Source organism: Phyllostomus discolor, chromosome 2 (assembly GCF_004126475.2).
Source record: "Phyllostomus discolor isolate MPI-MPIP mPhyDis1 chromosome 2, mPhyDis1.pri.v3, whole genome shotgun sequence".
NCBI classification, from domain to species: Eukaryota; Metazoa; Chordata; class Mammalia; order Chiroptera; family Phyllostomidae; genus Phyllostomus; species Phyllostomus discolor.
Genome location: NC_040904.2, coordinates 200,007,638 through 200,020,863, shown reverse-complemented (window position 1 = coordinate 200,020,863; position 13,226 = coordinate 200,007,638). Strand labels below are relative to the sequence as shown.

At 38.6% G+C, this 13,226-nt stretch overlaps 2 protein-coding genes across 12 annotated transcripts in view; one reads left to right on the top strand and one right to left on the bottom strand.

Annotated features, from left to right (window-relative positions):
* The window catches only part of FAM71C (family with sequence similarity 71 member C), a 42,303-nt gene extending 32,894 nt beyond the window's left edge, over positions 1 to 9,409 (bottom strand). Inside the window, 1 exon segment of the mRNA XM_028532018.2 lies at positions 9,206 to 9,409. Coding sequence (XP_028387819.1) covers positions 9,206 to 9,409 — 204 coding nt within the window.
* The window catches only part of ANKS1B (ankyrin repeat and sterile alpha motif domain containing 1B), an 833,247-nt gene that overhangs the window by 238,643 nt on the left and 581,378 nt on the right, over positions 1 to 13,226 (top strand). The gene's annotated exons all lie outside the window — the stretch shown is intronic.

The following is a 13,226-nucleotide window of genomic DNA, read 5'->3' as shown; positions in this document are numbered from 1 at the left end:
AGTTCTCTATGACTGCCATCACAGTTGGACTTATTTATTGAGTGCTTATAATTCTGTCCAGACAATATTGTTCCCTACACGGATGTGTCTGGCCTATGATGGGAATCCAGTAACATGTGCGGGATGAATAGTTTTCCAGCCTCTAGTAATCCGAGTCTGTATCCCTAGTGTGTGTGGGAGCTGATGGCTGGTGAATGGGTGGCCATAGGAACGAACACGTTTAGCAAGGACAGAGGCCAAGGGCACTATCTTTCCCAGAGCACTCCTTTTTCTCTGCTACTTTTTCTTTTCACACGTCTGCTTTCCTTCTCTTGTTCTGGCTCCAAAATTTCTTTTTTTGGAGAGTATTGATGAGGTCATTGCTTTACTAATATCAACCCTCCAAGAATATTTATGTTTTTAAAGAAGTTACTGCCAGAAAGATGTATCATTCATGGAAAAATATCCATCTACTTATCAGAGATGGAAAGGGTATTGTGTGGAATGGAGGGGGGATTCCTATATTACCTGAACAGCATAGTTATATAGCTTTGCTTCTCCCTCTGTTTTCTCCTTATTTCCACAAACACTCTTGGGGCATCTAAAGTGCTAAACTGTTGGGGATTAGAAAGTAGACCGCTGGGAGGGAAAGGGAAAGGGCCACCCGGTGGAGTGCTCTCCAGACAGGGCAGAGAAGTTTGGATGGGATGTTCTGTGTCAAGGAGATACTGCCCTCGTCAGTGAGAGGGCGATAGCAAAATGTTCAGGTTATTTAGCCAAAGTCAGTGAGACAGATCCTGATGATATGCTTTTATACATTTAGTGCTTAACTTTTAGAAGACAAAAGCTAGACCAATTGTTTTAGCTAAACAACAGAAAATTCAGTGTTGTTCTGAACAATCAGTCTGATACTTTGATTATTTAAAGCAAATTTGGTGGCTGTTACAGATTCATAGTCCATAATATTTGACTATGATTGTTGTGTTAGGTTTTTGCAGCCTAGGAAAACATCAGACATCAGACAAGGGCATAAGATTATAAATCTAAACATAAAACCAAACTCTCCTACAAACATTTTTGCAATGTGTAATTCCTTATTTATTTGGCATGAAGGTAATCATTATAATAAATATAGAATAATGTCTTCTGCCTTCTACTGTTAAGGCCTGCTTCTGGAACGGGATTCTGAGACATACAAATGTTAGGGTAAAGAGGAAGAAAGTGCTTTATGTTTTAGAATATGAACAGTGTACCTCTAATAGATTTTTATGCACACAGGACATGAGGTTTACTCACTTACTCGACACTTAGCTCAATTCAGCCTGACACTGAAGTGTTAGTATGTTGCACATGAAATGCTCTCTGCCAGGGATACGCTTTCAGAGTCCCAGCACCCCACAGAGAGTCTCTGAACAAATTAAGAAAGAGCACTCCACTTTGCATGCATCCAACCCCTGGCCAGTATTATTGCCCAGCTTGGAGTTAGGGCAAGAATTGCAGCCTCCAATTGCCTTTGAGGCCTGGTGCCTCACGATCATACACAGCCCCTCTGGGTATTTAAGTTCCTATGTTCTTCTTGTTTTTTTTTTTTTTTTTTTTTTTTTTTTAATGAACTGGAAGTTGGGTCATAACTCCTGGGCAGAAAGATACATTTTGTAAGCAAAGACCTTGCATTTTACATAAGAAGAAAGGAAAAGAAGAATACTATGAATAATTGAACAGTAGCAGTCATTTTTCATGTGTTATCTCAAATAATCCTTACTGGAGTTTGATGTAAATGTTACTATATTGATACAAAGTTAATGCTTAAGAAAATGCTGTTTAGTGTTTAGAAGGCTTGCTTAAAGTAGAAAAGCTATTGGACAAATGCAGATGCAAGAATCCCTGCCTGAGGTTTGGTTCTGTCACCAAACAACAAGCAGCCTTCAACAGCCCGCTGGCCCCTTTGCCCGTAAGTCGTATGGTTCCCTAAAAAAACACCCCAAACCCATCCAACCGCATGAGGCGCCCACCAGGAGCATGGTGAGAGGAAGGCTTGGGGTTGGTTATTGGAATAATTCAAGAGAACATTTTCAGTATTTTGTTTCCCTTTCTAAGCTGTTTATATCCTGAGGGGAAAAATTCAAGAAATAAAAGATAGGAAAAATTCTGGCCTTCCTTTAGTCCCTTCTAAAATAAAGGAATCAATACATGTTGGTTGAATGTTGAATGCGTTTGCTATATTCCATCAGATTTCAAGCATGTGATACAACACTTTTCCTGGGAAAGAGAAAAGTCCAGTTGCTTTTTCAGATGTAGAAATGAGGCTAGTTCGTGGGTGCCTTGTGCAACCTGCTTTTGTCCTTTCAAGAAGACAGGATCAAATAATTAAAGTGTCCTGTGCATTAACAGTATCTTAGGAGTACATCAATAACTCTGTGAACTACAGTAACCTTCTCTCTCACTTCCAGTAAGCTCATCCGATGATAAATGGAGCCACTTTACCAGAGACAGCCAGATAATTTAGCTAAGGCTCAAGAGAACAAGAATAAACAAATACTTAGACAGTATTTTGCAGAGGAAGAGTTAATAATGCAGGCTTCTTCAGCCTGAGGAAGAAAACACAGTTTTATGAAGAGTATTTTTGAAAACTAGGAAAGACTTTCATGCAGTAGGAAGGTTAGCAGCATGGGCACATAGCACATCAAAATAAGATGTGGAGCTTTGCAAAAATACAGATGCTTAGGTTTCCACCTCACAGCAGAGCTCCTGAATTAGAATTTCAGTGGGGGTAGAGGGTGGGCGGGGCTCAGACTCGACACTTTTTAAAAGCTTCCCTGATGTTCCAGACTCACAGCTAGGGCTGGGAACAATTGCTCTTGTCACTTAGTCTCCCATCACAACTGACTAAGGATGTAGGTGTCTTTGATTCCTTGTGTTCCACGGTCTCTTGTCATGCGGTGATGAATGCGGCTCATAGGTAGGTAGCGATAATGACGCTTTCCTAGAGGGGAGCTGTTAGATCTTTCACACGGGATATTTTATCTCATTCTCAAAACAACCTTTTGAGAAAGATAGTATTGTCTCCAGTTTATAAAAGGAGAAAAGGAGCTCACAGGGTTTCAGTGATTTGCGACACATAATAAAACCACAGTAGCCAGGATTTCCATATAGGACTGTTGGGCTTTAAAGCCTGCTCCAGCAAGTGGGTGTGAAAAAAAATCTAAGGCGGATTGGAATTAAAAAAAAAAAGTATCAGATTGAGTGTAACTGATATCAGAATCGAGAAGGGAGAATTGAAATAATAGATAACTGACATTATTTACTGATTTCAGTATTTGTCCATGGCAACAAATTATATATACTCCTTTATATATTATCCATACTTATCTGATATTGCTATGCAGTGGGCGGCGCAATCCAAATACGAAGTAGTTTAAAGGGAGAATTTGCTTCTTTTTCTTTTTTGTCTTAACATTTTAAATTTTATAGTCATTATTTTACACACACACCAGTGGCAGCATCTTTAATTTCAGCTACCAAAGCTTGATCCCTAGTGAGGTTCTGATTGCACTTTTCTTTTTATGTCATTTGATCTTGGCCTTGCTAATGCTACAGGCTCCTCCTGTGCTTACTAGACTGATAATTTAATTTTACTGTCGCTTATCAGCTTGGGTAGCCCATGTTGGTGGGTTGTTGTTGTTTTTCCCAACCAGGAGTGTAGACTGTGCCTTGACATTGTCCAGGAAAAAGTGAGTTCATGCCCTGAGACTTGACTCTTTTTGACCAGACTTCCATGTCTGCTACAGCCCCCACCTGAGGATATTTTTTTTATTATTCATTTTAAAGAGATAGGAAAGGAGTAAAGAGAGGGAGGAGGGAGGAGAGAGAGAAAGAGAGAAACATAGATGTGAGAGAGAAACACTGATTGCCTCTTGTGCACACCCTGACTGGGGATTGAACCCATAAGCTGTTGGTATATTAGGATGACACTCCAAACAACTGAGCCACCAGGCCAGGTCTAGCCATTTTTTTGATTACTCACACATATACACATCTACAGAAATACACTGAGGAGTAATCACTTTACATAATGCTTTTGATTCATTAACTCTATTTTTTCAAATTTTCTTGGGACTGGGGCCTGTACATTATAACTGCTCTTGAGTATGTATAGTTTAGTGATCAATTTATCCTCTCAGTGCCATGCTTTTTCTTGAGGGGGGTATTCTTTTTTATTAGTGAATTAGTGAAGACGGTGCTGTTTAGGTGGGGGGGATCTGGTACTAAGTTTGGTTTTTGTTACCAGTGAGAACATTTAACTTTGTGACTATAGCATTGGAGATTTACATCCTGCTCTTATGTTCTTCTAGTTTTTGATAGTTTTACCATTTTAATTTTTAATATTCATTCTTCAGGAACATAATATAGATTTTTGAAGGAATGCATCTATACTACCTGGTCTCTGCCTCCTAAGGAGTTATATCACACAGATTCTTAACTGAATTTTTAAGTATCTTTTTCTCATAAACCAAAGCTGAGGTCAGTAATCACTTGCACAGCTCATTGTCTGTGAGTAGCTTTGAAAATGAATGTCTCTCTGTTCATAAATCTGGGATGGAATAGTTGTAAATTGCTGAAAATGACTCTTAAGCGGAGGTAGATGCTACTTATTTTTTTTTGTACTGGAATCTACCTTCAGAAAGGAAATGTGCATTTCAGGATAGTATAATTCTGGTTATACCATTGCATATATGAGTGATACTCAGGTCATTATTTCAGAGACAGTAAAACAACTCAGGGATTCTAGGCCTTGTGAGAAAAAAATTAACTGTTTCACAGAACTGTGTGGGAGTCCTAAAGCTATTCTCTTTAACAAATGACATGATTTTCTGGTATGAATACAGTATAATTCTTAATGTCTAAATTTCAATAGTTCCTTATTTCATGGTTTTGGTCAAGAAAAGCACATTTTGCTCATATCAGATGTATATATTAGATGTATTAGGTATATATAATACATTAGATTCCTTTAATAACTCAGTTATGCCAATTTACTCCTTATTTCTATTAGTTTTTTAGATTCTGTGTATGTAAGTGAGATCAAACAGCACTTGTTTTTCTCTGACTTATCTCACTTAGCATGACATCCTCAAGCTTCATCCATATGGTTGCAGGATTTCCTTCTTTTTCTGTGGCAGTACAGTTGTGAGTATGCAGGGTGCAAAACACAGAATTTATTCTTGTATTATACTTATTAAATCATTGTATTATCTTTCATACAAACAACCGTGAACCAAGTTTTGTCCCGCACTTTGTGTGGCGTGTGTATATGTGTGTGTGATATATACACATGCACACACATACATATATATACTTACATATGTGTACACACATACAGAATACATCTAAACTAATTTAAATTAGCCCTGGCTGATGTGGCTCAGTGGATTGAGTGCTGGCCTGCAAACCAAGGGGTCACCAGTTCAATTCCCAGTCTGGGCACATGCCTGGGTTGCGGGCCAGGTCCCCAGTGGGGAGCATGCAAGAGGCAACCACACATTGGTGTTTCTCTCCCTTTCTCTTCTCTCCCTTCCCGTCTCTAAAAAAATTTTAAAAATCAGAAAAAAAACCCAAAAAGCAAAAAATAAATTAAATTAATTAAACAAGAAGGCAAATAGACTGAGGAGGCTCTAATGTCCTGGCAGCCTACATAAGAAAACAAAAACCAAACCTGTAAATGCCTCAAGGTTATGAGATTGAACACTAAGGGCACCGAAGAGCAAGAAGCACACAAGACTTGTTTCTATAGCCAATTAATCATTCCATTATTCCTGGAGGTCTTTTTTAGTATTTTAGTATTTCTTTTAGGGCAAGTCTACTAGCAATAAATTCTAATTTTGAATTAGAATTATAAATTCAAATAAGTAGAAATTCTCTCAATTTCTTAAATTGAGAGATCTTTCCTTAAATTCTCTCAATTTCTACTTATTTGGGAATGCCTTATTTTATTCTTTGCTTCTGAAGGATAGTTTTGCTGAATATAGAACTCTTGGTTGACATTTTTCCCTTTTAGCATTTTGGATATTCTGCTCACTGCCTTCTGGACTGCATGATGTCCAAAACATTAGCTGTGGTCATTCTTCTCTTGCTCCTGTCATGATTCTCTCTTGGTCTTTGTTTGTAACAATTTGTGTGTCCATGTGTGGTGGATTCCTTTGGATTTATATCCTACATGGAGTTCGTCGAGTTTTTTTGGTACGTAGATTAAATGTTTTTTTCATCAAATTTAGGAAGGTTTCGACCATCATTTCTTCAGATATTACTTTTTCCTTTATCTCCCTCTTCCTTTGTAAAACTCCCAGAATGCATATGTTGGTACTGAGCAGTTTTCTAATGCTCTGTTATTTTTATTCAGTTTCTCGTTTTTCTGTTTATTAGACTGAAAAATTTCAATGGACTTATCTTTAAGTTTGCTGACTCACTTTTTTGCCGGTTTAAATCTCATATTGAGTCCCTCTAGCAAATGTTTCATATAATTATTATAATTTACAACTCAGAATTTTTACTTTGTTTTATTTTATAATTTATATCTCTATTAATATTGGTGTTCTCTATTTCCCTTTAACACCCATTCTCTTACTTTTAATTTTTATACATAGTTCATGTAGTTATTTGAACATATTTATAATATATGACTTAGAGTCTTTGTCTAGTTAGTTGAAAATCTTTATATCATGGGGGATGGTCGCTATTGACTTTTTTTTCCTGTAAATGGGCTATTGTTTTATATTTCTTTATATGTCTTATAATTTTTGTTGAAAATTGGACTTTTGAAATAATATAAAACGGCAACTCTGGACATCAGATTGTTCTTTTCCCAGGGTTTTGTTGTTATTTTTGTTGTTTTGCTTTTTATTTGGTTAGTGACTCTCCTGAATTATTTCTGTCAAGCCTGAGTTGTTTTTTATTTGTGGCAGGTCAAATATCTGCTTGGTTATCTTATGATGTCACAGAGTTTTCCTTAAATATCTTGAAACAATAAGCCCCCCTATGACAGGGACTTTGTGTGTTGAGGCATGTCTTCAAGTTCTGACGGTTTACCTATTTGCCATAGCCTTCATTTTCTCCTTTGACAGAGCCTCAAGTTCAACCAGACGTGGGAGATTAGAATCTTTTCAGGTATTTCCTGGGCCTGCACATGTATGTGGTCTTTTTGGTCTATAGAAGTACACTGAAACTTTTCAGAGACCTATATGGACATATCATTTTGCAGATTTTCTTTTTAAACTTGTTAGACAATTTTTTTTGAAAAAAAAGTTTATTGATTGATATTAGAGAGAGAGTAAGGGTGGGCGGGGAGAGAGAGAATGAATCATCTATTTGTTGTTCCACTTATTTATGCATTCATTGGTTAACATATATTTTTCTCTATAACATCTTTATTTAACTTGCCTAGGAATGGAATGCTGCTTATGGTTGAAATGGAGCCTCTACTTCTGAGGCAGAATAATGCACCCCAAAGATGTCAGTGCCTTAACCCCTGGAATTTGTGAACATGTGTGCCTGACTGGGGGTGGAACGTGTATTCTTTGTGTATCAGGACAGTGCTTTAAACACCTTAGCTACCCAGCCTGGGTGGACAGCCTTTCGTTTGCTGCTACTATTATCACTGACTCTGGCTGCTGTGATGTTAAATAGCTGGAACATTAAGCAATTGCTGCTTATTCATTTTAGCAAACATCTAGAGGATAAGGCCTTTCCCACTGAGCGAGCTCTGCATGAGGTCAAATAAAAACAAGCCCTGTAAATGGGCCTTTTCCAGGGGCCCGCTGAACGTGTTAATTCGTGAGAATTCTCTGTGGGTGCGAAGATGTTTGCAGTGCTCCAGACCCACTCATCCCCACCCTACCCCACCACAGGAGCTTCCAGGCTGCAGTTTCTAAGATGCGTTCCCATTGGGAGGCTGCTAGTTTTCTCCATGTGGAACTAGAGAGTGGGGATGGGAACGGGGCAAGTTAAAATGCCACAATGCTTACTCCTGGAACAAAGATGCTGCTGATTTTCTGGAATACATTCTACACAGATTGTTGCACACCTTTGTCTAACTTTTAAAATTCTGAAAAAGTTGACTTAGACATTTTTTTTTTGTGGCCATTCTCGTTGCTTTTATAGACCAATGGGTTTTCAGAGATGCTTACAACTCCCAGAAGTGCTTCTTCACCATCCTTTAAAGAGGTGGAGAGAAAGTCATGTTCAAATTCACTGTGAAGTTGAACCAGTGAGCAGGTGAACTCATGTGAAGCAGATTGCTGGCATAGGGTTGACTTCTGAAAAGTAACATAAAGTAGTTTTGAATAAAAAGTGTTTAGAAGGCACTTGAGTTCTTGGACCATGAATAATGTAAGGATAATGATGTTTGAATGATGTTTGAGATTATTCTAATGGTTATGATAGGATGAAATAAAGCTGTATGAGAAGGGAGATAAATTCAGAGGCAGCAGCAATATCTACATGGGTGATGCTGAGGCCTAGCTTAACGTGGCAACTATGATACAGACATGCAAGGGTGAATCAATCCTGAGACTGGGTGATAGAGTGGACCTGAGGAATAAGGGTATAGAGTAGTTTTGAAAGGTGTAAATGTTGCTGCTCTGCTTTGCAGATATGCTAGTAAAGTAATGATAATGTTAACGGGCAGACTGGGCCTGTCCACATGGCACCTTGGTGAATGACACAACAATGAATGCTGGAAGGAGCAGATCTTTATTGACAACATTCCAACCTTGGGGGGTGGGGCTCAGAGCACCTCAGTCCAGAGATCTTCTCTCCTAGAAGACCCAGAACTTCAGCAGTAGCCTGCTTCTCCCCACCAGGCTACCAGCCAAAAGCATCCCCCAAAGTTTCCCATGTCCTTATCTGTGCAGGATCTGGAATATGTTGCCATCAGCCTCCATATAATAGTCCAGAAAGGAATGTACCCTGTTATTCTGGATCATGGTGAAACTCAGGAAAGGCACAGGTCGTAAAAGTCCAGGTAAAATCCAGGTGCAGCGGGGCAGGATCTTGCAAGGAAGTCCTTTGCAGCTCCAGAGTCAGGGAGAGCAGGCACGATCACAGCAGCAGCATCTCCTTTCTTACCTGTCCAGGCTGCATGACCTCCCTCCTCACTATAAACTACATCGCTGCTTGTTTACTTCTCCCTTCCCACTGCTCTCTTTCAAACCACATGGCAAAAATCCCTTACTAGAGGCAGCATGTCTCTTTCTTCACTACTACTCCCTGCATGGCCAAGAGCATGAATGGCTGTCACGCTTGAGTTTAAATCCCAGCCTGAATCTTTCTCCATAACTCCATTTCTGACTCCTCCCACAATTGGCTGCATCTGCCAGTGCTCTATCTTCTGCTTTTCTCCAGCTGGCATTGCTACTGTGGGCAAGCACAGCCTCATGACTCTAGCTGCCTTCCTGCTTTCTGCCCAGGCTCAGCAAGCCCCTCCAGCTTCATTACCAGTCAAAGTCATGCCCATCTCCCCATTCCCAGTGGGCAGACTCAGCTACTTAGCATAACTATAACATTGGCCAGCTGTTATTGATATGCAAAGTACCTCTCCACAGGTCCATATGCTTCCTCATCCCCAGCCATGGCTAGAATTTTTTTCTTTTTTCTATATTCCCCGGGAGTGGGGGGAGGGTGTGGTTGGGGGCTTCTCAGCCTACACCCCATCCTGAACCTTGTTCCACACCTGTTACAATAATGAAGATGATGGAAAACATATGGCAGATTTTTATTTCGATATCTTAGAGATTCCTTCATTTAACTAAGTCTCTTCTTAATCTCTTTGCAGACATGTGATCATAAAGATCAAATGAATAGGTGTTGGTTATTAAAACCAGGGTTTTATGCTATTGAAAGCTAAATAGCATCAAGAGGCCTCCTAAATTACATTAATTTAGAAACAGAAGAACAGGAAAGGGTTTGTTTTTCAAGCCTAAAAATATTCCAAAATGTTAATTATGTTAATTTCTAATATGTGATTCTCTGGAAAAGCAGATGTCAGAATGCTGAGGTTTTATGTTCATGGGATTTAATTAATGTGTATGGCAATGGTGGGTTCACAGCCCTGAATGTGCATTAATAGAATGTGTATTAGCAGTGTATCTTTTACAAATAAAAGAGTCCTGTGTTCAAGCACTTCTTGTTTTTTAGAACAGTGTTTGGATTCATTATTATTTTTCAAATCATTTCCCTCCTTTATTTTTCCATAGTCCTTGAAGAAAGAAAGCAGTAAGTGAAAAATAAGGTGATTATCAATGAAATCACTTTAATCCACCTAATTGAGAAATGTTCATTCTTATGCTGAATCAAAGCCAGATTTCTGGACTCTTCTCAACCTATGGACATTTCTCATCCAGTTGTTTACTTCTGTGTGTAATTCTAACACGGCTGAAACCGGAGACAACAGCCCACATTTCCACATTACCATTGCATCACAGTCTTCAATATTTTAACATTGATGTTGGTGTTTTTCCAGATTTTTTAAAAGCATTGACTCACAGATTTGTGTCATTTACCTTTATTTAGAAGCTAAAAGAACAAAACTCAGTTATGGTATTATCTTACTTGTCTTTATGGATAGAGAAGTAAATGATTACAAAGGAGTCTTCTTATAATGAGTATTTTTGTTAAAATAGCACAGGGATGGGAAGGCTTTGGGGGGGCCATTCAAGTTGTTTTCTGTATTCTGAAGGTTTAATTTTTCTTAATCGTTATTTATTTATTCATCCCTTTAATTCATTGATTCAACCCATTAATATAAATAAATGATTTTTGAGACTCTACTCCGTGCAAGAATTGCACTGTATCAGGTTCCGTGAACATATGAGGAAGCACTATATGGAGCACGTGTGCTCTGCGAAGACCGAATTTGGAAGGAGCTCACAATAAAAATATTAAGTATGAATATTGGCTCTGAAAAATCTAGTGTGTTGTGAGACACTGAATTATTAATACAGAGTATTCTTCCTGATTTTAGATCAGAGAAGAAAGAAAACCGTGTAGGCAAGTGTAGTCATTAAATGCTCCATTGGCTAAGTAGAATTCATGATTGGTTGTGAAAGAAAAGGAGGATGGTTATATCCCTAGAAGAGCCTCCTGATGCCCTGAAGGGATGGAGGGAGCATGAGCAAAAGGACATTGGGAACTGGGGCTACTGGGTACATTAGCCTTATGGGGGCAGAGTGGTGAGCGGTATTCTTGGGGAGGCATCAGAGTTTGAAAAAATAGGATAATAATGATAAAATTCATATTTTATTCAACAAATATTTATGGAATGATTATTATTATCCTCTAATATTACTATAATCTGAGGCTATAATGCATCCTTTTTAGGAATGGTATGAAGCTATAGATCTGACACTGGCCCACTCTCTATGGGGGAGGCTCAGAAAGGGCTTGCCATTTCATACCGGCACCAAGCCTAGCCCGTAGATTACATATATGATAGATCTTTCATATCCATATCCATATTTATTATTTTCAAATGTGTATGAGATTTGCTATGATCAATAAAATAGTAATTTACCATTGCTTTTTTTTGCTCATGCATTTTTTTTCAAGCAACAAATCCAAAACATGTAACTTCTGCATTGGAGCATGGTAGAGAATGCAGGGTTTTTTTCGGGGGGTGTCATATTTTCACGTGGAAAGACACTAATTACTTTAACTGAGCTTCTTTCTACTCATACTCACTTCTCAGGGGAGCTAATTGATGTGTAAATTTGGAAGCAGGAACTTAGCATGTGTCACTAATACTCTTTATGCTCTTCTCACCTGCAGGGAGTATGATCCTTAGATTTAGCAGTGAAGGACCTGCTCAGGCTTGGGGGATCTGATGCTAGTACTCTTCATTTAATCCTGGAATTAAGTCATAGGAAGTCTATATTGCTGTGCATTAGAGAACTACATTCTCTAGTATCTGCTCTATCACACACCTCACTGACATTTTAATCCATTTGCTTGAACCTTTTGTTTTATTCATGGGCTGGCTACAGTAGGAGCATTGAGTAGTTGCAACAGAGGGAATCAGGGATGAAAGCTTGGAGGCTAGTCAATCAAGAGGTATGAGTCAATGAGGTTGGAACTAGTGTGATAATTATGGAAGTAGAAAAGTAATACAGGGTCTAGGAATTATCATGGAGTGCAAATTTTACAGAAGTTGATGACTGCTCCTGCACTAAGAGTAAGCATGATGGGACAGGAGGAAGGCAAAGCGTCTCCAGGAGTTCAAGCCTAGGTCGCTGGGAGCAGTTTATAATGTGTTTGTTCCTCTGTCGGCCTTGCCTCTGCCCCTTCAGGTCACACATTCACCAACATCAGGAATAAAGGCTCCAGGACTAGTTCCATTATCATCCAGGACCCCTTGCTATTACTAGACCCACCAACACAGGACATTTGTCTGTGGAACTTCATCTATCCAGCATTTTGTTCTTATGAAAGGGCATCTTGGCGATGCCCTTTGTCTTCCCAATACTTAAGTTACATCTCAGTATTTTTCTGATGGACACAGGGTTTACTGCCTGGCTCCCTGTACCTAGCCGTGAAGCCTGTTTATATAAATGTTTGAATATTCAACTTTTTAGTTTATTTATTTGTTCAGCATTAATCCATAGTTTGTTTTCTTGCTCTTTCCAATAAAGAATACGAGGCATTGGACTCCTCAAAATTATAAAGCACGTTACTTCATATTCAGTTTATTTTAAAAATCACTTTATTTCAAATTCACGTAAACAATCTTTGTGTCTTTCTTTTTCTCTTCTTCTCATTGGTGCTTCCCAGACAACACACTTCTTCGTCCTTTAGCCTCAAGGTTGTTTCACATCGTGCAGTCTTCCTCTTTGTCCTCTTGTTTTTGGTGAACTACATCTCATTTCTTTTGACTTCTTATGTACATTATCTACATCTTTTCTTGAGGATTTGTACTGAGCAGATTCCTGTTTAGTTTTGCTTTGCATTTGGCATATATTGTGTTGCATTGTGTAATTTACTAAGGAGATTGTTTCTGGCATTTCACCATTCGGTTTCACCTGGGGTATGCAAATTCCTACACAATAGTATACTAGCAATAAAAAAGTTCATTTATATTTGAAATGGTATCATCACTTTCCCCAGGTGGTATTTAGACGTGTAACACTTTCCCCCTGAAAGTAACATGTATATATAGTTTTAAAAAATCAAGTAAAACAAAGGAGGATCTTGTCTCATTCCCC